This window comes from Bubalus kerabau, chromosome 17 (assembly GCF_029407905.1).
Source record: "Bubalus kerabau isolate K-KA32 ecotype Philippines breed swamp buffalo chromosome 17, PCC_UOA_SB_1v2, whole genome shotgun sequence".
In the NCBI taxonomy this organism is placed as follows: Eukaryota; Metazoa; Chordata; class Mammalia; order Artiodactyla; family Bovidae; genus Bubalus; species Bubalus kerabau.
The window spans coordinates 59,006,125-59,034,115 of NC_073640.1; the positions used below are offsets into that span (position 1 = coordinate 59,006,125).

Sequence of the window (27,991 nt, forward strand, 5' to 3'; positions counted from 1 at the left end):
TTAGGGGAAAAACCAACAACATAATTTGGGAAAAAGTGCCTGTGTCTGTATTCTATATTAAGAGAGAATAAAGAAAAAAAAAGGATGGATAAAGAGACAGGAGAACCAAATGCAATGCATGAGACTTGATTGACTTCTGGTTAAGATTAAAACAAAATACTTGTGGGTCTATTGGGAAAGTCTTATTTCTGAATAAATCTGAAATAGAGACTGGATAAACTTTCTTAGAGGTGAAAATAGTTTTGTGGGACTGGATAAACTTTCTCAGAGGTGAAAGTAGTTTTGTGGTTATGTAGAAGAATGCTCTTAATCTTAGGAGATGCATGCTGAAACATTCAGAGGTGCAGTGCCTTAGAAATTTACTTTTCTTTCTTTTTTTTTTTAGAAATTTACTTTTCAATGATACAGGGAAAAAATTATTAAAGCACGTTTAGCTTTATTTTCATTAAATTTTTTATTTCAAAATAATTTTAGAATTTTGGGAAGGCTCCAGAAAAATAGTTCAGGGGGTTCTCATATACATACGTAGATAAACCAAATATGTCAAAGTACTTAAAACATAATAGTCATTTAAATTTGTAATAATTCCTGCAATTATTATTAAACAGGCAATTGAATCTATCCAAAAAACTTAAAAAATACTTAACTTTTTACAGGTCTGCTGCTGCTGCTGCTGCTGCTGCTGCTAAGTCGCTTCAGTCGTGTCCGACTCTGTGCGACCCCATAGATGGCAGCCCACCAGGCTCCCCCGTCCCTGGGATTCTCCAGGCAAGAACACTGGAGTGGGTTGCCATTTCCTTCTCCAAGGCATGAAAGTGAAAAGTGAAAGTGAAGTCGCTCAGTCGTGTCCGACTCCTAGCGACCCCATGGACTGCAGCCCACCAGGCCCCTCCATCCAGGTCTACATCCAGGGATTTTCCAGGTCTACAGAACCTTAAATCAGTTTTCTACTCTCTCCACCAACAACCTGGGACTCCCGCCATCCTTCCTAATTCAGGGCCTTTGCACTTGCTGTTAAACCCGCCCCGATCTCCCTTTCCTTGGGCCTCTGTTTAAATGTTATCTTCAGAAGAGCCTTCCATTATCATCCTTTTCAATTTTTTTTTTTTTTTCTTTTTGGCTGCAACACACAGCATGTGGGATCTTAGTTCCCTGACCAGGGATTGAACCTGCGCCCCCTGTAGTGGAAATGCGAACTTTACCACTACACCACCAACGAAGCCCCGTCGTCCTTTCTAAAACAGCTCCTCTTTCACGTCTGAACACATTCTGCCCTTTTTTTATTGTGACGGCCACTATCAGAAGTTAATTTTTTAATGCCTTTATTGCCTCCCTCCGCACGATGCAAGCTCAAAAAAGGGAGACTTTGCTTTAGTCACATGCTACATCCTCAGAATCCAAACAGTGTCGAGTATATGGTGCGCTGGATGGAGACGTTATTGATTTAATAGCTTAGGTAAGCACATCCTCCACGTAGGGACTCTTTGCTAGACGGCGGAAGGGTATAATACTGGTAACTGATCATACACGCATGCGCCCAAGATCCGGGAAGTGTGTTAGGGAAAGGGGTGGAGCATCCAGAAGAGTCTCGCGGACAGAGGCGGTTGGAGTCCAGAGCGCGAGGTGGAAGGGGACCGCTTGGGGCTCAGCGCGCGTGCGCACTGTGACTTCCAGCCTGCCGCGGCAAAGGCGTCTAAGACGCCGGAAGGCGGGGGTAGTGGCTTCGCGCGTGCGCAGTGCCTGCGGCGGCCCCAGGGTCCCTGTGAGTGAGTTGTGATTGACTGGCGTAGCGCGTGCGCCTTGCGAACGGCGGAGGGATTTGAGGCTGTTTCCCATCCCTTGCCCCTGTCGCGAGCCGAGGCCGCGCGGGCTCGTGAGCTGCGGCCTGGTGCGCGCGCTAGGCGGGCGACAGAGACTGAGGGACGCGGACGCCGCCGGAGTCGGAGCGAGAGCCGGAGTATCCGCTGCTGAGGGGCCGGCGGAGCCGCCGCGAGCCTCCGGACCGTCGCTAGGCCGAGGAGGGCGCCGCGCGGCGGGTGAGTGTGACTGAGTGGCCTTACCGGGTGCGGGGCCGCTACCCACAAGCCCCTGCGGTGGGCCCCGGTCCTTTCCCCGCGGCCGGCCCCAGTCCTTTCCCCGCGGCCGGCTCCCTTTCCCGCGCCACCGTCACAGCACCTTTTTGCATCCCTTATCCAGAGTTCTCTGGTCACTTAAGCTCTCTTTCCATAGCCCCTCTCCCCCTCAGCATTTACCCACAGACCCTTGCGGTATGTTGCTTTTTTCTTGTCGCCTCCGCGGACCCTTACCCATAATTCATTTCGCCTGTGGGGTACAGATCTATTACCCACAACCCTCTGGCTTGAGAGGCTAGCTACTTTTGACCCCCTTCCTTAATCCAAGACTTCCTGCGACCCTCGCCCCGTAACCTGTTATCCACGGTATGGGACCACCAGCCGCCACTGCCCTGGACTCCCTTTCTCAGGATCCTTGATGTCCCCACAACCGCTCACGGACCCTCAGCCCCGCGGTTCCTTGCCCAGGACTCTGAGACTTCACTACTCAGAAGCCCTTTTTTAGTCTTTGTTTCCCTTACCGGTTTGGCCCGTCTTCACACAGCCCTCCCACCAAAACCCTCTTTGATTCAGATTTACTCCTTTTCCTTGTGACTTAGGAGCGCGCTGTACAGAACCTGTTTTAATACTGAGATTTTTGCCTCTATTTCCTTTTCCTGGGAGTCAAGGGGTTATAGGGGCTTCCCAACCTATCTCCCCCAGCCCACCCTAATATAAGGCTTCTGCTCTCAGACTTGGCAAGATGACCCAGTTCCTGCCGCCCAACCTTCTGGCCCTCTTTGCTCCCCGTGACCCCATCCCATACCTCCCACCCTTGGAGAAACTGCCACATGAAAAACACCACAATCAACCTTACTGTGGCATCGCGCCCTACATCCGAGAGTTTGAGGTGAGTTCAGTGAGCAGACTTGGACCTGGGTTGGGTTCTGGGGGGTTGTGGGGCTGGATTGGGGAGTCCAGTGTCTGGCCAGTTTTCTAGGCTGGGTGATTATTATTTCTTTATTTAGCTGCCCCCTCTTTTTAGTCACGGCATGGGAACTGTTAGCTGTGGCATGTGGAATCTAGTTCCCTGACCAGAGATGGAAATGGAACCCAGGGCCCCTGCACTGGGAGCGAGGAGTCTTAGCCCCTGGACCACCAGGAAAGTCTCAGTTTTCTTGTCTTGATCAGGGTTCATTATGTTATCCCTTGTGGAGTTTTTGTGACAGTTCAGTAGTTTGTGACAGTACCAGTTGAGGATTCAGACTGTCCAGTTAGGTAGTCCTTGGCATATTTATCGGCTGTGTAACCTTGGACAAGTGGCACATCCTCTTAGTCCTGTGGTCGCTTCATCTATAGCAAGGGAATGTTTATATCTTCTTTGTTATATTGACAGAATAAATTGAAATTTTTGTTACGGGGCTTGGCACCAAGCAGTCAGGGAAGGTCAATAATTCTTATTTTATTTACCATTTTTGTCATTAAAGGGTTAACACCAGGTGATGTCCTGTTAAGATGGTGGTCTTGAGAATTTCAGCTTTGTACCCTCAGGACAAACATAAATAAATGACTTAGGCTCATGGACCTCAGTTTTTTCATTTGTGAAATTGGGATAACAACAGTCCACCTCTTAAGGTGATCAAAGAACACCCGAGTATGTTGGCACACGGCCAGAAGACTAACCGTCTGGCATGAATGGGAAAGGGGAGGAGGAGGAAGTTGCAGAACAGAAGTTAATAGTGAGATGACAGAAGATTGGTTCTTTAGTGAGACTTGCCACCCTCAGTGAACCGGTACTTGGAAAATGTTATTAGCCAATTAAACTAATTTAATAACTATAGGTGTGTGGCAGGCGAGGGTCATGTGCCAGTTATTTGATGGGAGCTTGCTGAGGCCTTTAAGAACTGCCCTGGCCCTCAGAGGGTGTCCAGTTGCTTATCCCTATGCTCTGCATTGCCAGCTCCTTTTGCTTCAGGCCTGGTCCCGATTCCTGTCTGTAATAGAGGACGAGTATTGTGATGCTCACAGTGTGATATGATAGAGGACTGCAGATCGATGCTCTTGATAAATGCAAGAGGATTGTTTTCTCTCTTCTAGTATTTTTAGAGAATACAGAGTTAAAGAAAATCACACGTCTAAGTTCAATGAACATAAAACTACTCTGTTAGATTGCTGTAGACGTTTCTGCATATTTTGTCTCAGTTTCTCTACTTCTCTTGTCACAGACCAGTAACTGTTCACAGATTGCATTCGTCAACGGACCGTGCTTTGATCTGCACTGTTCCCCCGCCTCCACTGGCCTGGGAACTGTCCATGTTTGTGTGGGCGTGTGTGTAAATGTGCAGGAGAGTGTGGCCAAGATGTTTGTTATTTCTTGATTGGCTGTTCCTGGCTGTCTTCCCCTTCCTCCCACCGCTGTCACTCTTCTTATTCCCAGGACCCTCGTGATGCCCCTCCTCCAACTCGAGCAGAAACCCGGGAGGAACGCATGGAGAGGAAGGTATGTAACGTTTGCCTTCTGCCTCACATGTTTGTTTTTTTTTTTTTTGCATCTTACTTTAGGATGTTCCCTGATATCAGGGTCCTTCTATTTGTATTCAGTTGTCTACCTTTCTCCTGACAGAGACGGGAAAAGATTGAGCGGCGACAGCAGGAAGTTGAGACAGAGCTAAAAATGTGTAAGTCTCTTCTCTTTTCATCTCTTGTTCAAGCATGCTTATGTTTCCCTTGCCTAGGTCCACCCCAGGACTCTTACTTCGGAATGTGGGCTGTTGTCAGTTCACTTTATTAGCCCCCACTATTTGCCGAGGCCTATATTTGGTTTAGGCTTTTAAGCAGAAGAGCATGGAATAAGGGCAGACAGAAAGGGAGCCTGATACTCTGGGCTGCCTCCTGCAGGGGTCTGCCCTTGGACAGGCGGCCACTGCCCAGCTGGGTCTCCCAGGCCAAGGCAGTGAGGTCCGGGCTCATGAGGCAGTTGTGGTTCCACCTCAGCTCCCTGGTCCTTGGGCTGGGAGTGCTTCATCCCTTCCCGGTACAGGAGGAGTCTGAGTTTGGGGGAGGGACATTGTAGTCATTAACCAGACTTCACAAAAGAGTCCCATATCAACCTCAGGGGGCCTTTTCTTATTAGAGCAAGGACTGTATAGTCAAAAGACGGGTTTTCCTCCCATGCTTGTGAGGCTCCGGTGAATCACGTCACTCTGAATCACATTCCCTGGAGGAGTCCATTGCTCATGGAGCTCGTCAGACAGACACCTGACAACCGAATACCTGGGTATCTCAACTCAGCACTCTGAACTCTGGCTTTCACTGCATTCCTGTCTTCTTGGATGCCTCAGAGGCATCTTACATTGTGTCTGGACCACAATCAGGATTTCTCTCCTCACCAACCTGGTCTTCTTTCGATGTTTCCTTTACTGGAAATTGGTCATCCAGCTTTGCAAGTCATGGCCAATTGTTTCTACTCAGTTTGCTTTTAACACCTTTTCTTGCTGTGTCCTTCGATTGTCACCAAGACCTACCCATGCTACTCTCTGAATGTCACAGATCTGAGCATCCTCTCTGTCTCCACCACCACCGAAGGCCCCTCTAGCCTGGACACGCAGTCTAATGAATTTACCTACGTCTCTGTCCCCCGCAAGTCCTGTGGGGCTTTTTGAAATACAACTCTTGATTATACCTTTCTCTGCTAACGGCTTTTTTTTTCCTCTTTGGGCTGTACCATGTTGCCCTTAGAATCTTTGCTCCCCAAACAGGGATTGAATTTGGGTCCTCTGCAGTGAAAGTGCAGAGTCCTAACCACTGGGTCGCCAGGGAATTTCTATACAGCTTCCTTTGGCTTTCAACCTAAAGACCAAAGTCCCTTCCCTGCCCGCCAAGGGTGCATTTTGCCCATGCTCCCTCCCCTCTTGCTCCAGCCTGCACTGGCTTCTCTTGCCTCTTCTTTCCCAGATGGTTTCCTGTTGCTGGGGCTCTGCCCAGGCTGTTGCACCAGTCTCTCATGGTACCTTGCTGTGTATACAACTGCCCTTTATGTCTCTGGCAGCGTCACTCCTCAGGGAAGCCTTTCATGGCTTCCTTGCTCGGGTGGAGTCCCCTTGCACACCAAAAGCCCTGAGTCCTGCTGCAGCTTGGTCATTTCAGTCTGTGGGAGGAATTTACTGATGAACATCTGTGTTACATTGGTTCACAGTGCAGGAAGCAGGGTTCTGGTGGAATTTGCTCACCATTGTGGCCCCAGCTCCTGTAGGACCTGGCACACACAGCTGTTGACAGCAGTTGACTTGGGGGGCCTCTCAGCTCTGTTGCTGAGGCACAGGCCTTGGAGTCTGACCCGCGTGAGTTTAAAAAAAAAGGAGAAGAAAAGAATCCTGGCATGTTAAACGGTACTGAGGATGCAGTTAGTTGAATTTAGGATATGGGAGACTGTATATGACAAATTTGTGATCCAGTTTCCATAAATAAACATGAAAGCTGGCGAAGCAGGTGGGAAGGGAGTGGACCAAAGGGGTTAGAGTCAAAGGGCACCTCAGCCAGATGGTCATTGTGGAGCTTGTTCGGGTCCTGGTTTAAACGAGCCACCTGCAGAAAGCTTGTTTTGAAACAGTTGAGGACATTTGAGCACTGCGTTTTGTTGAAGATAAAGAACTAATGTTAACTTTTTAAGGTGTAATACTGGTGCTGTGGTTACTGTTTCTTAAAGTCTTTTTTAGGTGTTACAGTGGTATTGTACATCTGGAGTTTGCCTTGATACACTGCTTGGGATAGAGATGTAACCAGTGTTGCCATGTGGTAACCATTGAGGTTGGTTTGGAGGGGTTCATTATACTGTTCTCTCTTTGCTTAAGTGTTGAACTTCCCCATGATAGAAAAGGAAACAAAAAGGATGGCTCAAGTACAGCAGGCTTTCTCTGCCCTAGGAGCCTCTGTCCCCCAGTGCGGAAACGGGCTGTGCCTTGCCACCATTAACAGCTACCGTTCAAGGGCACCTTGCTCGTATTTCGTGTTTTTTACTTACAGCTTTCAAGTGCAGTAGGGTTTGTTACTCCAGTTTTTAAGACAAAATGAAGGTCTGTGGAGTCTGGGTCCGCTTAGCAAGAGTCAGAGTTCTGAGATACTTCCTCGTTTCTCAACCCCACAGTCTAGTCCTTTGAGCCCCTGCTCTGGGCTGCTACGTAGATAACCTCTTTGCCCAAGGATTCCCTGAGGGCAGAGCTGCCAGCAGGGTGGAGTGGCGCGAGGGTGTGCGCGTGCTGCCAGTGAACTGCTGATGAACCTCAGCTTATTGCCACCGTCTTAGCTGAGATTCGTGGGCACTGCACTAGCTTTTACCTTGGGTCATGCTCCTGGGCCTCTTGGTTAAGCAAAAACCATAGCGTCTCTTGTGCCAGGGTGGTTTCCCTCTGTCTGCCGGGCACCTTTGGCTGCTCGTGCAGAAGCTCTGCTCTCTGCTGTTTGGGCTCCATCCGCTCCTGCAGGCAGTCATTGGGTCCCGTAATGCCACTGCAGTACTACCTACCCCTGGTGGTGCTGAAGTTTGTCTCCTGTTAAATACACCTTCATGTCAAATGGTATTTCAGTGAGGCCTTTCCTGACCTTCCCAGTAAAATGCGTCTTCCCATCTCTCTCCTGTTACTAGATAGAACTGGATGATTGTTGGTCTTAGGTTGTTTACCGGCAGCCTCCCTGCAGTAATAGATGAGCTCCAGGAAGGCAGGGGTCTTTTTTTCCTTTTTTCACTGTTGTTACCCCAGCACCTATGGGAGTTTCAGGCACATAGTGCTTAACAGATACCTTTTGGGTGACTGGATGCAGATTGAGACACGTGGGCACAGACAGTTACAACCCAGAGGGACGGGCTTCGGGTGAGGAAGTGAGGGGCAGGCACAGGGATGAATGTAACCTGTCCGAATCACCTGTGGAATTAGTTCTGTAAGAGTCTGGTTCTGTCTGTGGAGCTGGTTGGTCCTCAGTGGTCTGGCAGTAGTAAGGCTGGGAGTTAACGCCATCCGCCCCTTCTGGCCTCAGGGCCAGCTGTGGGTTCCTCCCTGAGGCCACAGGGAAGAAATCAGGCATTGCCATCTAAGGGTTGCTTGATCTCAGGTTTTCCTACGGGCTGCAGTTGCAGGCCTTGCCGATGGGTGGCACTGTGGCACTGCAGGTGGCGGAGGAAGCAGTGCCTGGCAGGATCAGGCTGCTTCTCCAGAGATGCCCTTTGGGCTTAGCTACTCCCACCTGGGAGGGACTTGGGCCTCAGGATACGTAGGTCTGAAAAAGGGGGGTAGTAGGCTGGCCGCCAGGGTGTCAGCTTGAAATCACTCTCATCCCTTCCTTTAATCAGCCTAAATCAGCCACTCAGATGAGGTCTGCTATGCTTCAGGGCAGTCGGGGCTCAGAGAGGGGCCTACCCGTGGTGGCCAGGTGACCGGAAGTTCTGGGCCTGTGTCCGTCAGTCTCTTTCTTGCTCTGTGATACTGTTGACAACGTCTACTCACAGAATTTTTTTTTTATCCTGCACAGGGGACCCTCACAATGATCCCAATGCTCAGGGTGATGCCTTCAAGACTCTCTTTGTGGCTAGAGTGGTGAGTCCCCAGCTCCCAACCCCTGGAGTCCTAGGCTACGGAGAGCGTGGATGTGGACAGTAGACTCGGTCCATGGGGTGTTTGAGGGCTTCTCTCACTTCGTTTCTGTCTCCTTGTAGAACTATGACACGACAGAGTCCAAGCTCCGGAGAGAGTTTGAGGTGTATGGACCCATCAAAAGGGTGAGTAGACCAGAGCAGGGGTGCTTGAGTTGAAGGTGTGCGGAGGGAGGGAGGAGGCACCGCGCCATTTCGGGCTTCAGACTCCCCGGCCTGGGTTTCTGTTCTGCCTGCACATCCATGCCAGAGTCTCGGGGTAGCAGAAGGAAAGCAAAGAGGTCATGATTACTAGCTGCTGATTTAGAGCACAAGTCAACAAACTGCAGACTTAGTGCCTGTGAATGAAGTTTTGTTGGTATCCAGCCAGGCCTACTTTATTGTCTGCAGCTGCTGTTGCTGCGAGACAGTTCGGCAGGTGTGACACAGACTGTGTGGCCCTGCCAGCTGGAAATATCTGCTCTCTGGTCCTTTGTAGAAAATGTATGTTGACTCTTGTTCTAGAGCACGGCTTCATGTATAACGGACATTTTTTCATTTGATTTAGAAGTTACTCAGGTGCTCTGGGCTCGAGCAAGGGCTTGAGGTCATTGTGCACATCAGTTGCTAAGCCCAAGGCCATTAGAGTATCAGTCACTCTGGGTCCTTGAAGGGGCCGGGGGAGGGTCAGAAGCATCTGTCGCTGGCATCATCCAGCCCAGAGCTGTGTGATTGATAGGGTGAGTTGTCCCCATGTCAGAACTGACCTCTGCCTCCTGCCACCCACCCTCCAGATACACATGGTCTACAGTAAGCGGTCAGGAAAGCCCCGGGGCTATGCCTTCATCGAGTATGAACACGAGCGGGACATGCACTGTGAGTACCTCCCACCTGCACCCTGCCCTCTGGCCCTCTCTCTTCTCTGCTGCCCCAGCCCCTTCCTGTCGTCTGTCCCCCACCCCCTCCCTGCCAGACCTGACATTAGCGATGTCTCTTCTCCTCCCTCTGTTTCTGATATATCTTTTTTTTTGTTTTTTATATACATGTTTTTTAAAAAACAAAAACCAAAATCCCCCACAACGTGTGTGTGTGTGTGTGTGTGAACCTGGGGAGGTAAGTGTCACACGTTGAACCTCAGGGGCAAGGAGGGAACTGGTGGGGGCTAGGGCTAGTTGGAGGTGGGGGGAGGGGTCGGATTTTCGGGGAGCCTCTCCCCATTTCCCCCAGCAGATTTGGGGGCGGCCAGGTTGCAGTGAGGACTGGCCTTTGAACCTGCCCTCTCCTCCCCCCAGCTGAGCTGGGGCTGGGCCACCCGACCCTCCACCTCCCCACCCCTGGCCCCCCACCCTGTTCCTCGGCGGGCAGTGGGCTGGTCTGCGTGTTCAGCGCCTGCCCCCACATCTCCAAAGCCCCCGTTGAGGCCGCGGCGGCGTCCACATGGGCAGGGCTGGGTGGGCGGGGGTGGGCAGGGCTGCGGCGTGTCCAGGGGCCGCCGTATTAATTGACTGTTCTTATTGTCACTGCAGCCACCACGCAGCTGGCTTGCAGCTGATGCTTACGCTCCCCTTACAACACCTCAGTGTATGGTTGGTATAAGGGTTTGTATCATGGGTAAGATCACTCAGCACCGCACACCAGCCCAGCTTAGCCAGGCAGCTCAGGAGCAGCGAGGCCTCCCTCCTCCCGCCCCCAGCCGCCCCTCTGCCTCCCCGCACCCAGAGCCCTTTCCTTGTTTGGGTGCCCTCTGTCCCTTCTGGCCCCATCCAGGTGCTCTCCGATAATCTTGCTGATCCCAGGAGGGGAAAGATGCTCCCCGATGGGAAAGGCAGCCGGCCTCTCCAGTTGGGCTCGGTTTAACCCCAAGCACACCTGGCTTCCCGACGGCCGCGGCACGGCGGCGGGAACGCAGCGGGGCCAGGGCTCCTGATGGAACCCTTCAGCCCTCCTTCCTCTCCCGGCCCCTGCCCCTTCTGCGGGCCATCACTGTGGTAGCCCTGGAGAGTCTTTTTGGTTGCTAGACTCGGGTGCTCTGCCCATGTCCTGTCTGCCTTGTCACAGTGGAGCCTCCCGAGTGGCTGTGGAGCCCAGCTGCTCTCCAGAGTGCATGGACTTGGGGATTGCTGTGGGAGGGGTTGAGCGACAGGCTGTGAACAGCTGAAGGTGCTGGAGCTTTTACTGAAAACCCTTCCACTGGCTGGAGACCTAAGAGAGGGAGAGAGAGCGAAGCCTAGAGATACACACGTCACATTTTTCTCTGCTGTTCTTCCTGGGTTGGGCCTCTTCTGGGGTTTGGGACATAACCAGAGCAGGGGTCCTTTGCTTGACTGTGTCCCCAGTTCTGAAATCCCTCCCCCGCTACCCTCCTCTGGGTTCAGGGGCCCAGCGGCCCCTTCCCCTTGGATCATGGGCAGTACTCCCATCTCCTGGACCCCCGAAGTTGTCCCCTTGTGTGCCAGCCTTTGGGCTGAAGCAGGTGGTGGGAGGGAGTGAGAAATTTAAGGTGGAAAAGTCATTCCATGTGCTGAGAGGGGGTGGGGCCTGTGCCTAGCTGAGTGTGGATTTTATGGGGAAAAGCTGAAGGTGGACAGGTTTGCTAAGGCCTCCCTAGCCGCCTTTTAGAATTCAAACAAGATAGTTTTTTCAAGTTCCCAAGCTCTATGTTAACCCTGTCTCCCCGTCTTCCAAGGCCTCCATGAGGTTTCTTTGGGGTCCACCACTTCCTCTGCCTGCCTCCAGGCGGTGCAGGAGATGTGGTTCCTCTCCCCTCCGGGGGCTCCCTAGAACCCCCTGGCTCCCTTCCCCGTAGCTTTAGCTGACCCCATGGTGGTGGGTGTGGGGTCTGTGCGCGTGCTCAGGTAAGCTTGGGGGCTCCAGGTAAGCGGTCCCGTGTCCCCCCCCGGGAAGCCCGCCTCCTCGCCAGGCCCCCAGGAGTTGCCGAGCCCCCCCCATCCCGCTCGGTTTGGACACCCGCAAGGCCGGCATCGGTAAATGGCACCTTTTTCTCTTCCTCTGGTTGTTATTTGGGGGGGGAGCGGGCTGGGGCGGGGCCGGGTGTTGTGGCTGGTTGAGGATGACCCCCTCGGCCAGGGCTGGGGGTTGGGAAACAGGGACATTTTTGGCCTCCCGAGAGCCCCACGTGAGACAGCCCCAGGCTCGAGCCTGTTCTTGGCTGTGTCCTGCCCACCCGCGGGACGCGCCCCTCCCCTCATCTCCCCCTCTACTCCGCACCCTTCCTGAGGCTCAGGTCGGGCTCGGCCTCTCCCGGCGCGTGTTGCACTGGGGTGTGGAGGGAGAGCTGGGCTGGGGGCTGGGTGGGTACAGTCTCGGCAGGTAAGGCAGGGATTTTCAGTAGCACCGCACGACTCCCATGCCTCCCTCCACTTCCCTGTGCCCCACCTGCTGTAGGGGGCCCCCATAACCCACCCTCTACTCCCTGCCATCTCCTAAAGATTTCTCCTGCCCCCTTCTGGTTCATTTTCTGTTCTGATGTCTGTTCCCCCATGCTCACCCTCCCCCAACAAAAACCACAGTAAAAGGAAACCGGTGTGAACTGGGGTGTGGAGTGGCCGGCTGGGCCTCTGCTCCCAGCATGACGTTTTAGGGTGCATGCCTGGGGTTGTGGAGGAACCCTCCCCCACCGCAGAGTCCAGCCTTAAGTTAACCTCCAGTTTCTTTGCAGCGACTTTGGCCGCCTTGGTGGGAGGGGGCTGCTCTGTCGAAGGGGAGTAGGCCTGGCCTGGGAGCCCAGGGTGGTGGTTAGGGTTAACGTAGTGGTTGGGAGTGGGCCAGCCCCCCTCACGAGTGTTTGGGGGTGATGAGGAAGCAGGTGGTGAGATGGAGCAGGCCCCTCTCGGGTTGGGAGAGAGTTGTCTGGCTGTCAGTTGCCTGGCTGTCTGGTGGGCCTGTGTGTGTGCGTGCGTGTGCGCCGAAGTGTGCTGACGGGGACATGGCGGGTGGGGATGCCACAGACCGGGCCGTCGCCTGACTAGTGGACCCTCTGGGGACTCCTCCCCCTCCCCTTCCCCGCATCTGTTGCAGCCGCTTACAAGCATGCAGACGGCAAGAAGATTGACGGCAGGAGAGTGCTCGTGGACGTGGAGAGGGGCCGCACCGTGAAGGGCTGGAGGCCCCGGCGGCTAGGTGAGCACGCCCTGCTCCGGATGGGCTCGGGGTCCTGCCGGCTCCCTCTCCCTTCTCTTCCCACCTCTGCTGCTTTCTGTCTTCTCTTCTCCATGCTCAAATTCCTTCTCCTTCTCTCCAGCTCAGCCCCTCGGTCTCCAGCATTCTCTTGGTCTGTTTCTGTTTTTTATTCTGGGTTACCAGTTAGGAGCGAGAGTACTGACCTGGAGAAGGCAGTCTGAGATCAAATTCTGACTTGTGCACTACCTGGCAGGTGGATTTCTCCCCTTTTCTGTCTCATTTTCCTCATCCTAGAAAGTGGGAATAATTGAAGAGCTCACTGAGTTCAGCGTCTCAGATACACAGCCTGGCAAGTGGTGTACAGTGGGGCTTGAAAAGTCATCTGTCATCCACTTAGACTTTGCTCCTGCTCATCCAGCCTGTTTGTTCATTGATTACTGAGTAAACGCTGGTTTGATCACCAGCTGCATAGCAGGCTTCTAGTCAAGGATGAGACATACATGGTTGGCCGCTGCCCTCAAAGCTTCCTACCTTTAGTCCCTCTCACTGTCGTCTCTTATTGTCAGTTACCGTCTCAGTGAAGGTCAGGTTAATAGCAAGTACCAGAAAACAGTATACAGGGGTCTGTTGGTGTAGAGTCCCAGTGTCTCGGCCTTGTTGGTGTAGAAACCCCAGTGGCTCGGATCCCAGAGGCGGGATGTCTGTGGACTTTGAGGCCCTGGCGGCTGAGCCTGCAGCATCCAGAGCCGCCGCAGGCAGCTCTGCGCCTTCTGCCTTGTGTACTTGCTGTCTGTGGAGCTGGTCCCTCTGGGCTCTCCCCACTGAGCCAGTGTGGCATTCCACAACGCAGTCTCGTGTGAGTCTGCGCTTGTGGGTGGGTGGATCTAAGTGGCTCAGCGTTGGGCCTGGACCTGGGGCTGAGGTCGTGCCATCCAGACTTGGCTATTGAGGACCAACTCCAATGAGGGGGAGTGACCCAATTGTCAGAGAAAATAGTCTTCGCTAGGCAGACACCCTAGGTGGGTCCAGTACCCTCTGATCTTATTTCTGCCCCCAGCCCACTGTTCTCATGCTTGACTTGCCTTTACTGAGTATATCACACACGTATCTGCTGAGTCAACTCAATACATAGGTTCTCATCTCCCTCTCTGGTTTCTTTGGGTTGGAGTGAGTCCTTCAGAGTCTGCTGTTGGCCATTGTAGAATCCTGGAATCTCAGAATCTTCTAGTTTGATTGGCATTCCGAAGAAGCCAGTGCATTTTGACCCAGCGTACATGCAAAAAAAATACATTTAACGCAAACAAAAGTTCGATGAAACAGTAATTTATCTTTTCTACAGGCAGTATATACTAGTATTTTATATTCTGTTTCTTTATCTTTTAAAGAAACGTGTTGGTTGCATCCTGTCAGAGTTAGTGATGTGACTCCACTGCTGGGTTGTGACCTGAACATTGGAGGCACTGGTCTGTTTCTCCTCATACCTGCTGGGGGGCTTGTCCCCTGTTCAGATGTTTCATGTCCATGTCCAAGCTGCCTCTTTTCCCTTTTCACCCTCATTGCTGAAAGCTACTCCTTAGATGAAATAGCTTGATGAAGCTCCCTTCCAGGCAGTGGGGGCAGAAGGGTGAGTGAGAGGGCAGCTTCTGGAGTCAGCAGGGAGTCACGTCTCCGCTCTGCCCTTCCTTGCCAAGTCGCCCTGGGCAGGTGGCTTTTCAGCCTGCGTTTGTTTCCCACGTGAAGGAGGAGGTTAGCTGCTGCTGCTTCCGGTTGTCCTCATCTCCATTTGCTGCTCGTCCAGCTGGTCCCGTGTCCTGATCGAAGGCCCAGTACAGGCTGGAGGGAGAGGCAGCTGTTAATCAGCTTGCTCTTGTACGTGCGTGTACACACACACACACACAAAATTGGAAACTCCACCTGAGACACATGTGAAATCGGAAACTCCACTGAAGTTCTGAGGAGAGTGTGTGGTCTGTGAGTGGAGAAGGGCTTCAGCCGGTAGGTCAGGGCAGGCTGAGTGAGGAAGTGAGGTGTGGGTTAAGGTGCGGAGGGTAAGTGGGAGTTAAGTAGAAAGGAAGATGAGACTCCAGGGGAACGTGTGAATGATCCCCAAAACTGGGCAGGAAGGACATGGAGACCATGAAGAGGTTGGAAAATGCCTGGGCCCTTGCGCTGAAAGACAGGGAGGAGGCCGGCCTCTGACCTTGGCTGGGGCAGTGGGGAGCCACTGCGGGCTTTGCGGGCGGGTCACGGCTTCAGTTAGAAGGATCAGGGCTGTGCCTCGGGCCGGGATGACCTGGGCAGGGGGTCTGTCAGGGGCTGGGGCCTCCCGGGCGGGGGAAGTGAGCTCGGAGCCCGATGAAGGCGCGTCCAGTTGGCGCTGTGCCCTTCTGATCTCCGCACTGCCTGCCGTCGGGAGCGCCAGGGCCTCAGAGACGCCGAGGCTCGGGGTCCCCGCCCGCCCTGACCCGCCTTTGTCTGCCCGTCCTCAGGAGGCGGCCTGGGCGGCACCCGGAGAGGCGGGGCGGACGTCAACATCCGGCACTCGGGCCGGGACGACACCTCCCGCTACGATGAGAGGTGAGGCCGGGCCCGGTGTCCTGGGAGCGGGGCGGTGAGTGGGGGAGCCCTGCCGCAAACCTCTGCCCACCTCATCCAGGCCCGGCCCCTCCCCGCTGCCCCACAGGGACCGGGACCGGGACCGCGAGCGGGAGCGCCGGGAGCGAAGCCGCGAGCGAGACAAAGAGCGGGAACGACGACGCTCCCGCTCTCGGGACCGGCGGCGGCGCTCACGGAGTCGCGACAAGGAGGAGCGGCGGCGCTCCAGGGAGCGGAGCAAGGACAAGGACCGGGACCGCAAGCGGCGCAGCAGCCGGAGCCGAGAGCGGGCGCGGCGGGAGCGCGAGCGCAAGGAGGAGCTGCGCGGCGGCGGAGGCGGCGATATGGCCGAGCCCTCCGAGGCCGGCGACGCGCCCCCGGATGACGGGCCCCCCGGGGAGCTGGGTCCCGACGGCCCGGACGGCCCAGAGGAGAAGGGCCGGGATCGTGACCGGGACCGACGTCGAAGCCACCGCAGCGAGCGGGAGCGGCGCCGGGACCGAGATCGCGACCGGGACCGGGAGCACAAGCGGGGGGAGCGGGGCGGCGATCGGGGCAGGGATGAGGCCCGAGGTGGGGGTGGCGGCGGCCAGGACAACGGGCTTGAGGGTCTGGGCAACGACGGCCGAGACATGTACATGGAGTCCGAGGGAGGCGACGGGTATCTCGCTCCGGAGAACGGGTATTTGATGGAGGCTGCTCCGGAGTGAAGAGGCCGCTCACCGGCTGCTTGGACGTGTTCCTACTTTCCCTGCTGTCATCCTCTCCCCCACCTTCCTGGTCACCACCTAAATCTGCCAGCCAAGGGTAGGAGTCTCCTTATTTGTTTTGGTCTCTTGGATTTAAAAATAAAATTTCTTGTTGATAATGGGCGCTTGGTTTCTTCACTGCTCTTACTGTCTTCCCCAGGAGGGTGTCACCTTCTGACTTTAGATGGCCCCACTCTGGTTGGTGTTCCAGGACTGGAACTGTATGAACTAAGGCTAGGGCTAGTCCTGGGACATATGAGCTGTTTAAAATAGGATAAGGAAGCCCTCCTTAAGGGTCCTTGATGCCTTTGTATCTTCCTTCCTTGCTTTTTTTCAGCGCTCCCACACATTTCTTGTGGAGCTGTTCATACCCCTATCTTGGTGTGGGGATGGGGCTCTGGGCTGTGTTTTCACAAAGGAAGCATGAGAGCAAGATAAAAAGGTAAAGAGAAAAGACAGGCTTGTCTATAAGTGGTATTGGGACAACTGGACGGCAGCTACATGTAAAAGAAAAAAACATTCTCTTAATGCCATATACAAAAATAAGATGGATTGGGGCTTCTCTGGTAGTCCAGTGGTTAAGAATCTGCCTGCCAATGCAGGGGACATGGGTTTTATCCCTGGTTTGGGGATATCCCACATGCCAAGGAGCTGCTCAGCCCAGGTGCCACAGTAAGAAAGCACTGTGATGAGAAGGCTGCACACTGCAGCCCCGCTTGCCACAACTAAAGAAAGCCCACGTGCAGCAGAAGAGACCCCAGTTCAGCGAAAATACAGTTTTTAAAAAAATGGATTGCTGACTTAAGTGTAAGACCAGGTATTATAAATAAAACTAGAGGAAAACAGAACACACTCTGACATAAATCACAGCAATACATTTTTGGAACCGACTCCTAGAGTAATGGAAATAGAAGCAAAAATAAATGGGACCTAGTTAAAAGCATTCGAACAGCAAAGGAATCAATAAAATGAAAAGACAACCTACAGAATGAGAGAAAATATTTTCAAATACAAACAGCTCATATTGCTCAATATATAAAATACAAACAACCCAGCCAAAAATGGGCAGAAGATCTAAACAGGCGTTTCTCCAAAGATGACGTACAGACGGCCAACAGGCATGTGAAAAGATGTTCAGTATTGCTAATTATTAGGGAAATGCAAATTAAAACCACACGATCACCTCACAGCAGACAGAATGGCCGTCACCCAAAGTCTACAAATAAGTGCCGGAGAGGGTGTGGATAAAGGGAACCCTCCCACACCACTGGTAGGAATGTAAATTGGTATAACCACTATGGAGAACAGTGTGGCAGTTCCTTTAAAAACACGTTTAAAAATAACTCACCATTCCCACTCCTGGGCATATATGTCCAGAAAAAATTACCTGAAAAGACATGCATCCCAATGTACGTAGGACTATTTACAATAGCAAGGGGAGTTCCCTGGCAGTCCAGTGGTTAGGATGCCATACTTCCACTGCAGGAGGCACAGGTTCAAAGAGACCTGCATGCCACGTGACTGAAGTGAAAGTTGTGTCCAACTCTTTGTGACCCCCATGGTCGATACAGTCCATGGAACTTTCCTGGCCAGAATATTAGAGTGGGTTGCCATTCTCTTCTCCAGGGCATCTTCCCAATCCAAGGATCAAACTGGGGTCTCCTGCATTGCAGGCGGATTCTTTACCAGCTGAGCTACCAGGGAATCCCAAATGCCACATGGAGTGGCCAAAAAACAAAAAAGATAGCATAATAGCCAAGCCATGGGAGCGACCTAGATGTCCATTGACAGAGGAATGGATAAGGAAGATGTGGACTATATATACCATGGAATATTACTCAACCATAAAAATAATGAAATGCCATTTGTAGCAACATGGATGACCTAGAGATTATCATACTAAGTGAAGTCAAAAGGAGAAAGACAAATATGATACTGTTTATATGTGAAATCTTAAAAAAAATGATACAAATGATGCATGCTATGTGCGTGCTAAGTTGCTTCAGGTAACTGAAGTCGCTAAAGTAACTCTGTGACCCCATGGACTGGAGCCCACCAGGCTCCTCTGTCCATAGGGATTCTCTGGGCAAGAATACTGGAGTGCGTTGCCATGCCCTCCTCCAGGGCATCTTCTCAACCCAGGAATCGAACCTGTGTCTCTTATGCCTCCTGGATTGGCAGGCATACTCTTTACCACTAGCGCCACCTGGGAAGCCCTGATGCAAATGAACTTATTTACAAAACGGAAACAGACTCACAGACACAGAAAACAAATTTATGGTTACCCAAAGGGAAAGGGAGGAGAGGGATAAATTAGGAGTTGGGGATTAATAGATCAATAGATACACACAACTATATATAAAACAACAAGGACCTACTATATAACACAGGGAACTATACTCAGTAGATCTTGTAATAATCTATAATGGAAAAGAATCTGAAAAAGAATACATGTATAACTGAATCACTGCTGTACATCTGAAACATTGTAGATCTGTACTTCAATTAAAAAAAACTTAAAAAAAATTTTTAAAGATGTAAAAAGATTGGGTAGAGGGACTTCCCTGGTGGTCCTGCAGCTAAGACTCTCAGCTCCCAATGCACGGGCCTTGGATTTGATGGATCCCTGTTCAGGGAACTAGATCCCACATACAGCAACTAAGACTTTGCATGCTGCAAGGAAGATGGAAGATCCTGTGTGTTACAACTAAGACCCAGCATAGCATAAATAAATAAATAAAATAAATATCAGGTAGAGTGGAGGGTCCTCACAGGGCCAGGACAGAAAATGGCCTCCAGTTCATGATGGCAGGTTCACCGTCTGTGTTTTTACTTCCTAATGATAGCAGAGGAGTAACAAAGCAAGGTTCCGTCAGCGGTCAAGATGTCAGCACATTTCTGGATTAAAGATGAAATAGGACAGTGGCGAGAACATGTCAGTCTGGTGGCCACTTGAGAAGGAAGCCATCCACAGACCTTGGCAGAGAACTTACAGAGGCTCAGGACTGCAACTTCAGGTATGAGAAGGCTGCTGCTGCCGCTGCTAAGCCTAGTCAGTCGTGCCCAACTCTGTGCGACCTCATAGACGGAAGCCCACCAGGCTCCCCCGTCCCTGGGATATGAGACTTGAACAGGATTTGTATGCAGAACAATTGCACTCCGTTTCCACAATCAGAATGCCTAGGAGCTGGGCATTTGCAAATACAAGTTTCTCAGCCTGAAGGCAGAGTTGGCCTGATAATTAGAGGCAAACTGTCAGTGAAATCCAACTGCACACCCCAGTGTTGTTTTTTTTTTAACTGCCTCAGTTTTTACAAGCATATAACCAAAGATCCCAGACATTTGAAAAAAAATCTGCCAAAAGAAACCACAAGATAAATAGAGAAACTGGTCCTGGAGAAATCAATTAGGGAATAATTGAAAAAAAAAAACCCCTTAATTCCTCTAATTACTGTATTTTCATAGATACTCCAGATGTTGAAACCATACTTCTGGAGCTGGCTATGAAAAACAGCCCATTTTGGACTTTGCTGGCATAGTGTGCGTGCTAAGTCACTTCAGTCACATTTGACTCTTTGTGACTCTGTGGACCATAGCCCGCCAAGAGACCAGGTACATAAAGACTAGACAAGGACTTCCCTGGTGGCTCAGCGGTAAAGAATCTGCCTGCCAATGCAGCAGACACAGATTTGATCCCTGGTCCAGGAAGATCCCACGTAGCTTGGAGCAACTAAGTCCATGCACCACAAGTACTGAGCAGCCTGGGAACTGCAGCTACTGAGCCCGCGCTCCCTGACGTGTGTGCTCCGCAACAGGAGGAGCCACTGCAACGAGAAGTCCGCTGGCTGCAACTGGAGAAGGCCCGCACATGGCGACAAAGACCCAGCACAGCCGTAAATAAATAAAGACTGGACAAAACATATAAAAGGAACTTGTGAAAGGCTTTGCGGAGCAAGCAATTGTAGGCCAGTTGAGGGGGTCTGATACCAGGAGGGGAAAGCACACAGAGGTGAGCTTCACATTCACTCCCGGCGGCTCAGACAGTGAAGAACCCGCCTGCAGTGCGGGAGACCTGGGTTCAGGCCCTGGGTTGGGAAGATCCCCTGGAGGAGGGCATGGCAACACACTCCAGTATTCTTACCTGGAGAATCCCATGGACAGAGGAGCCTGGTGGGCTACAGTTTATGGGGTCACAAAGAGTCGGACACGGCTGAGCGACTAACATGGTCTTTCACTTTTCCCTTGAGGATATTTGCCAATTATTGTGGCAGGACAGACTCAAAAAAGTGGTGGAAAAGACTCAGAAAGTGGCAGTCCTCGACTGGGCTGAGCTGACAGAGTTTGGACCAGACAGTGGGACTCGAGGGAGAAACTCCCAGATGGGGCACTGAGTCCCAGAATGGACATGTAGTCTTCCCTGCAGGCATCTGCCAACTCCTAAGCAGCTCACTGTCCTTTCAAGACCCCCAGGGGGGCTCATCAGAAAGCACTAACGGAGGCTAAGTGGCCGAGCAGCCATGTAACCCCGGGGGAGACAGGTTGGGGTTCCAGGCCTGCAGTGGAGAAATGGCTGTGCTTGAGGCTCCCAGAGTAACACAGTTTCCAGATTGGAGTCAGCTCACATGTGAAATAGACCAGGCCTAAGAAAACCTAAAACCAGACCTCTCCCCTGCCAGAAGAAAACTTAACTTTCTTTGGAGGAAGGGAGAGCCTACGTGGTCTTTAGTACAATGTGTGTGTGTCTTAGTCGCTCAGTCATGTCCAGCTCTTTGCAACCACCTCGACTGTAAGTCACCAGGCTTCTCTGTCCATGGGATTCTCCAGGCAAGAATACTGGAGTGGGTCCCTATTCCCATCTCCAGGCAATCTCCCAACCCAGGGATTGAACCAGGGTTTCCTGACTCCAGGCAGATTCTTTACCATCTAAGCAACCAGAGGCTAACCCTTAGTGCCAAAACTTAGCATCTATTCAAGGAGAAAAAGACAATAAGAACACATTGGAATTATCAGAGGCTGAAATAATTATGTTCCCAAAATAAGGAAAAAAGAATTTGACGAGATCTTTAAAATTGTAAAGTTTTAACAGGAATCTTAATAAAAAGTCTATTGGAAATTTCAGAACTGAAAACCATCTGCAATTAATTAGTAGACACATTTGGTAGTTGATTGACTTCCCTGGTGGCTCAGAGGTTAAGCGGTTAAGCGTCTGTCTACAATGTGGGAGACCTGGGTTCGATCCCTGGGTCGGGAAGTTCCTTGGAGAAGGAAATGGCAATCCACTCCAGTACTATTGCCTGGAAAATCCCATGGACAGAGGAGCCTGGTAGGCTACAGTCTATGGGGTCGCAATGAGTCCGACATGACTGAGTGATCTTCACCATTGGTAGTTGATTAGATACTAGACGTGCAAGGGGAAAAAAGAATTAGAGGAACTTTCTTGAAGAACAAATCTTGCAATCTTTGTTTCCCTCCAACAATCTTTTTAGGAAGTTATTAATAACGGGGTATATACTTTACCGAAATGAGGGATTTAAAAAGAGATGATCCAGTTCAGCAGAGCAGTGGAGGGACATCCCAGGACAGCAGTTTCTTGGTCCAGATTGGAGTCAGAGGATTAAAGTTTACAAGAAGCTTCAGGATAAAAAGAGTCAATAAAGTATGTGTTATGATGCAGAGTTTGAAAGAAATTAAGAATGCGATGAAAGAAACAAAAGTAGATAGACATTACAGGGGGAAAAATGGAAGCTGTTCAAGAAAGGAAATGTAATCACAGGACAATACTCGAGCTCATACAGCAAACAGTAAGTATCGAATACTTAGACATAATGTGAGCCTTTTATTGACTGACCTAAAAACTGGTACCATAAAACTACCATGGGAAGAGAGGGGAAAGGTTGTAAGAGCAGAAAATCAATATGTAATATATTGCTAACACCTAAAATTGAAAAATTGAGAAATGATATGTTACTTAGCTACAGAAGCAATGAGCGGGTGAAACAGCCACACCTTATTGCCTCTTGCAGTGAGGAGAATCGGGACGGGGACAGAGGTTTGTGCTTTCCATTTTGTGTGTGTGTGTGGGTTGTTTTGTTTTTATTTTTTAATTTTCTTGGCCTCCACACATGGCACATGGGATCTTCGTTCCCTGACCAAGGACCAAACCCACACCCCTTGCTTTAGAAGTGCAGAGTCTTAACCACTGGACCACCAGGAAAGCCCCATGGGGCTGGTGCTGTTCAATATTCATCCTTCTAGGTCATGTACTGCTATGTTTAAAATGGATAACCAAAAAGGACCTACGGTGCAGCACGTGGAACTCGGCTCAAAGTCATGCGCCAGCTTGGATGGGGGTGGTTTGGGGGAGAATGGATACATGTGTGTGTGTGCCTGAGTCCCTTTGCTGTTCACCTGAAGCAACCACGACATTATTAATCAGCTATACCCCAATACAAAATAAAACGTTTGGGAATAGATTAAAATGGACAAAAATATTTATCCTTCTGTATTATTTCATTTTATTTTAAAGTCCATAACTATGTTCTGTTCTTTGTTGTTGCTGTTAAAATGAAAAGAGAAAAATACTATGACGGCAAGAGGGTAAACAAACCTGCTCCAGTCCTCTCACTTTGCAAAAACCCCTTTCTGGATTCCATCCCACTAATGGTGAGGTTAACTGAGGATGGACTTTCTGCATCCGTTGATGGTTGAACTACAGCCAGGCTTCTCCAGCTTCGTCTGCATCTACATGTCTCTGACTCTCTAGAGCATCTGACACCACTGCTCACTTCCTTTTTCAGAAACACTCTCTTCTCGTGGTTCTCCCAGTTGAGATTTCCTCCTACCTTTCCGGCCATTCTTTGTCTTCTTCCTGACTTTTATACAATAGGAGTTTTGAGGACTCAGTCCTCAATCCTCTTCATTCTACATTCTCTTCTCTCTAGCATTCTTGTCCACTCTTCTGGTGTTATTTACCACCTTGGCCTAAATTCTCAGAACTGCTTGCAGGCCTGGTTTACTGCACCGGATCCTCAAAGTCAAAATATCCACTGTCCCGTCAGCAGCATAGACCATCTTAGCAAAAGGCCCCACACGCACCTTAATATCCCCTTCTCCTCCACCTCTCAGGCCTCATATACAATTAAGACACATCCAAACATCTCCAAATCTGTCCACATACCCTCCACGCCTCTGCTCATCACAGGATTACAGGGATGACCTTCTGATCTGTCCCCCTGATCCCAGTTTTGCTCCCATCCAATCCAGTCTCCACACAGTGTCCACGGTGATCTTAACATACACATGTGACTATCGCATTTTACTCTTAGGAGTTACCATGAAGTCCAAAATCCTCAGCATGAATAAGCCAACACACAAGGCAGTGCATCAGTTATATCCTGTCAACCTTTCCGCCTTCCTCATAAACTACTCCAGTCCTTATTCTGCTATCCTGCCATGGGGGCTCTTTCTGCCTGGAAAGTGACCCGCGCTGCACCTCTTGAAGATCTTACCTCCAAGGACTTTGTACCAGTGTCCCTCCTAGATCATCACCTCCCTACTCTCATATCTGTCTACCCGCGTCCAGCACCACCCGCGTCATAGAATAAGCTCTAGGAGGGCAGTGGGCTTAGTTGCCCTGCTCACCATTGTATCCCTGATCTTGGGCCCAATGTGGGACATAGTTCAGTTCAGTCGCTCAGTCGTGTTCGACTCTGTGCGACCCCATGGACCACAGCACGCCAGGCCTCCCTGTCCATCACCAACTCCCGGAGTTTACTCAAACTCATGTCCATTGAGTCGGTGATGCCATTCAACCATCTCATTCTCTCGTCCCGTCTCCTCCTGCCTTCAATCTTTCCACAATGAATGTAGAAAAAACGGATAGAAAGGAGACAGACAGGTGAGGCGGGCAGGACAGACAGATGAGATGGAAGGTGGTGCAGACAGACAGAAGCTGCAATAGGAGGGGTCACTAACCCAACAGCCGTGTGGGGTCTGAGGGAAGGGGAGCGAGACAGGACCCGAGGCGGGTGGGCAGGCGCGCGCGCGCCGGGCCCTGCTTCCGCATGGGGCGCTCGTCGCCGGGGCGTGGCCTCGCGCAGCCCCGCCCTCCTCGCCGGCGACCGGCAGGCGGGTGCCTCGCAGCGGCGGCGCGGACATGGCTGCGCTGGTGGAGCCGCTGGGGCTGGAGCGGGGTAAGCGCGCCCCGCGGCCCTGCCCACCCGGCCCCGGGTCTGCATTCCGGTATCCCGCCCCTCCCCGGGCAAGACCCCGGCGGGTGGGCGGGCCCGGCGGGAGTGGGCGGGGCGGGGCGCCGAAAGTCCGGCCGTCGAAGGGTGTGGGAGGGTCCGTGGGCGAGCGGGCAGGGGAGGGGGCGCCCGCTGCACGCACACCTCTGCGCGGGTGTCTCTGGGGATCCCGGGCACGCAGGGCGCCCGGCTGGCCGCAGTCTCTCTTCTGCCACCTGCAGCGACTCTGCGGGTGTCCGGCCGGGACACGGCTGTTCTTCCCCGGGTCTGCGTTCGTCCTGACTTGGTCTCTGGCCGCAATCTCTCCGTGTTCTCTGCGTCTTCGCGTCTCTGACTGTTTGTGTCTGTGCGCCCCGCCCCCGCCCCGCAGAAGTGTCCCGGGCGGTGGAGCTCCTCGAGCGGCTCCAGCGCAGCGGGGAGCTGCCCCCGCAGAAGCTGCAGGCCCTCCAGCGAGTCCTGCAGAGCCGCTTCTGCTCTGCCATCCGAGAGGTGAGAGCACCGCGGCGCCGGGGCACGGGGCGGGCGGCCGTGGTCCTCCTCCTGGTCTCCCAGAGCCGAGGGACTACGCCTCCCAGCAGCGACCGGGGCGGCGCTCCTGGGGGTTGCGGGGGTGGCGCCCGCGCTTCAGCTCAGGGGTTCTTCGGGAGTTGTAGTTTCCGTGGCCTCGGGGTTGCGGGGGCGGGGCGGACCCTTGTGTGGGAGGGTCTGCGGGCCTGTACGCCTGTGTTGAGCTGGGCTGGAGGCTCCCTGAGGCAGGGCTGCGTCCTCACCAGGTGTATGAGCAGCTCTACGACACGCTGGACATCACCGGCAGTGCTGAGATCCGGGCCCACGCCACGGCCAAGGTAGGCTGCCCCCACCCCATGGCTCATGGTATCCACTGAATCTCATGGTCCAGCTCAGCGTCTTCCTAAAGCCAGTCATTCCTGTTTCCTCCTTCATGATGTTTGCCATATCTATCTATCACCTTTACTAGTATTTAAAATGTATTTTGAATAATCTCACATTTGTAGCTTCAATGTCATATAAAAGTATCTTTGAAAGTGAAAAGTGAAAGTTTTAGTCACTGAGTCGTGTTCGACTCTTTGTGACCCAATGGACTATAGCCCACTGGGCTCCTCTGTCCATGGAATTCTCCAGGCAATTAGCAAGTACAATTAGAAACTAGTATGAAATGCCTGACCAGAAGATAACTTTAAACCTTTACACGATGAAAACAATGAAGTTGGGTTAAACACTGAAATCTTACTTAGCTACGGTTAGATGCTGTTCGCTTGCTCGAGGCTTGAGACTCTCTGTCCAGGCCTTTGTTTCTCTCTGTAAAAAAGTGAGATTGGCAAAAAAAATGAGATTCAAGACACACACACACCAAATGGAGACCTTCTCTTTGAAAGTGAAGTGTCCAAAGTGACTAAATCGGACATCCTGTCGCCAGAGTGATCTTGTGTTGACTTGTGTGGCAGGTGCCCCATTCTTGAGGAAAGCTCCCTGGCCGAATCCGTCTCCTGGGCAGGGGCCTACCTGAGTGTGTATGCCCATTGTGGGGGGTCTTCACCTCCCAAGGCTTTCTCTTTCCCAGGCCACGGTGGCCGCCTTCACAGCCAGTGAGGGCCATGCACATCCCAGGGTAGTGGAACTGCCCAAGACGGACGAGGGCCTGGGCTTCAACATCATGGGGGGCAAGGAGCAGAATTCGCCTATCTACATCTCCCGTGTCATCCCTGGGGGTGTGGCTGACCGCCACGGAGGCCTGAAGCGTGGGGACCAGCTGCTGTCAGTGAATGGTGTGGTGAGTTGGGGGCTGAGGCAGGGCTGGGGGTCATAGTCTGCCCAAGGTAGCAGAGTCCCTGTTTTTCATATTCACTCAACACACTGAACACTGCCTCTGTGTCTCACCCTGTTCTGGGCTTTGCTGCAGACCCTGAGAGTAACTAGGGGGCTTCCCAGGTGGCTCAGTGGTAAAGAATCCGCCTGCCAATGCAGGAGCCTCGGGTTTGATCCTTGGGTCAGGAAGATACCCTGGAGAAGGAAATGGAAACGCACTCCAGTATTCTTGCCTGAAGAAGAATCCCATGGACAGAGGAGCCTGGCAGGCTACAGTCCATAGGGTTGCAAAGAGTTGGACAGGACTGAAGCAACTTAGCATGCACACACGCTGAGAGTAACTGGCCTCTGCTGCTACCTCCAAGGACACCCTCTCTGGTGAGGGAGATAGACCCTGGCTGAAATAATCCTAAACCAGGGAGAGAATGAGGAAGCACAGAGCACTGTGAGAGCCCAGATGTGGCACCAGACCAGTGTAGATGAGGGAAGATTTTGGAGATTAAAAACATTTGAGTTTGTTGTTGTTGTTTTTTTGGCTGCTCTAGGTCTTGGTTGCAGCATGTGGGATCTAGTTCTCTGACCAGGGAGTGAACCTGGGCTCCCTCCATTGGGAGCACAGAGTCTTAGCCACTGGACCACCAGGGAAGTCCCCTTGAGTTGGGTTTTGAAGGATGAGTAGGAGTTTGTGGAGAAGAGTGTTAGGTTGAAGGTACTGTAGGCAGGGACTGTGACTCTGCACTCCTATGAGCTGAAGAGAAAAGGCTTGGTTCTGATGGACTAGGGCATGCAGATAATTAAAACCACTGTGGTTAGAGTAGAAGGAGGCAGAGCTAGATAGGTGGTTGGGGCCAGCTTGGGAGGACTGTGAGCAGTGGAAGGCTGCTCAGCCTGGAAGTATAGAAAGACCCCCTTGGGACTGGGGGGAATAAGAGACTGGGGGGAATAAGAGACTGGAGGCCAAAACTCCGAGGATGAGGTCTGAGCTGGGGCCAGGTGGTGGGGACAATAAACAGGGCAGGAGGGATGGATTGGGGGTCATCAGACTTTACCAGGGAGAAAGGGGATAAAGATGAACTGTCTGAACGGCCCCTGCAGAGCGTTGAGGGCGAGCAGCATGAGAAGGCAGTGGAGCTTCTGAAGGCTGCCCAGGGCTCGGTGAAGCTGGTGGTACGCTACACACCTCGAGTGCTGGAGGAGATGGAAGCCCGCTTTGAGAAGATGCGCTCTGCCCGGCGGCGCCAGCAACATCAGAGCTACTCGTGAGCCCTTTGCCACCACACCCCTGGGGCTCCTCTGCCTCCCTCATCCCCAGACTCCCAGACCAGGCCGGTAATTTCTGAGACACTGATTGCCACCCCCAGCCCTGGCTCCTTTCCCTGGGATTCTGACCTTTGACCCCGACTCTCTCCCCAAGCCATTCTGACTACCTTGGGGGCCCCTACTTAGCTCACTCCCACCCCAAGATGGGGAACCTGCTCTCTCCGGAATCCCTCAACCCACTTCCCTGGGCTCTTGGCTCTGGAACCCCAATCCTGGCTCTCTCCCATGCCTACCGCTGTCTCCTCCGCTGAGCTTGGCTCCCCTCTCTTCACCCTCCTTTTAGGTCCTTGGAGTCTCGAGGCTGAAACCACAGATCTGGACCCTCACCCCCTCCCCTGTACAGTATTTATTGTCACCAACTCCTTATTTAAAGATCTTTGACCCTCACTGAGTGTCTGTGTCTGTCCTGCATCCCGGGGTTGGAGTGTCTGGAGATGTGGGCGG

The 27,991-nt window shown here is 52.2% G+C and overlaps 2 protein-coding genes and 1 long non-coding RNA gene across 6 annotated transcripts; 2 read left to right on the plus strand and 1 right to left on the minus strand.

Moving 5' to 3' along the window:
* Positions 1 to 1,129: 1,129 nt before the first annotated feature.
* SNRNP70 (small nuclear ribonucleoprotein U1 subunit 70) lies at positions 1,130 to 16,281 on the plus strand. Of its 2 annotated transcripts, none has more exons than XM_055551912.1 (10): positions 1,130 to 2,036; positions 2,805 to 2,961; positions 4,489 to 4,551; positions 4,675 to 4,729; positions 8,574 to 8,638; positions 8,758 to 8,820; positions 9,468 to 9,549; positions 12,712 to 12,813; positions 15,303 to 15,390; positions 15,470 to 16,281. In XM_055551912.1, the coding sequence occupies exons 2-10, from the start codon at positions 2,815 to 2,817 to the stop codon at positions 16,116 to 16,118; spliced, it is 1,314 nt and encodes a 437-aa protein (XP_055407887.1). In that variant the 5' UTR covers positions 1,130 to 2,036; positions 2,805 to 2,814; the 3' UTR covers positions 16,119 to 16,281. The 2 variants fall into 2 exon arrangements, with proteins under 2 accessions (XP_055407887.1, XP_055407888.1); XM_055551913.1 differs by having other exon boundaries at positions 15,497 to 16,281.
* LOC129631127 (uncharacterized) lies at positions 14,540 to 24,242 on the minus strand. Its single transcript, XR_008703907.1, has 3 exons — positions 24,132 to 24,242; positions 21,675 to 21,788; positions 14,540 to 14,646 (listed from the first exon to the last, which is right to left on the minus strand). It is a non-coding gene; the product is annotated as an uncharacterized LOC129631127 (long non-coding RNA).
* On the plus strand, positions 24,242 to 27,934 carry LIN7B (lin-7 homolog B, crumbs cell polarity complex component). 3 transcript variants are annotated; one of them, XR_008703906.1, is made up of 6 exons: positions 24,242 to 24,349; positions 24,774 to 24,892; positions 25,177 to 25,248; positions 25,983 to 26,192; positions 27,323 to 27,556; positions 27,831 to 27,934. XR_008703906.1 is itself a non-coding variant. In XM_055551915.1 (6 exons), exons 1-6 carry the CDS (start codon positions 24,313 to 24,315, stop codon positions 27,850 to 27,852), a joined length of 624 nt encoding a protein of 207 aa, XP_055407890.1. In that variant the 5' UTR covers positions 24,242 to 24,312; the 3' UTR covers positions 27,853 to 27,934. The 3 variants fall into 3 exon arrangements, 2 of the variants coding, with proteins under 2 accessions (XP_055407890.1, XP_055407891.1); XM_055551915.1 differs by having other exon boundaries at positions 27,323 to 27,486; XM_055551916.1 differs by lacking the exon at positions 25,983 to 26,192 and having other exon boundaries at positions 27,323 to 27,486.
* The last annotated feature ends 57 nt before the right edge of the window (positions 27,935 to 27,991 follow it).

Excerpts from the sequence above, each read along its gene's own strand:
- SNRNP70 (XM_055551912.1), top strand. The coding sequence starts at position 2,815 with ATGACCCAGTTCCTGCCGCCCAACCTTCTGGCCCTCTTTGCTCCCCGT. Across the intron at positions 4,552-4,674 it reads AGGAACGCATGGAGAGGAAG|AGACGGGAAAAGATTGAGCG; the intron begins GTATGTAACGTT and ends TTCTCCTGACAG. Across the intron at positions 12,814-15,302 it reads CTGGAGGCCCCGGCGGCTAG|GAGGCGGCCTGGGCGGCACC; the intron begins GTGAGCACGCCC and ends GCCCGTCCTCAG.
- LIN7B (XM_055551915.1), top strand. The coding sequence starts at position 24,313 with ATGGCTGCGCTGGTGGAGCCGCTGGGGCTGGAGCGGG. Across the intron at positions 24,350-24,773 it reads GCCGCTGGGGCTGGAGCGGG|AAGTGTCCCGGGCGGTGGAG; the intron begins GTAAGCGCGCCC and ends CCCGCCCCGCAG. Across the intron at positions 26,193-27,322 it reads TGCTGTCAGTGAATGGTGTG|AGCGTTGAGGGCGAGCAGCA; the intron begins GTGAGTTGGGGG and ends CGGCCCCTGCAG.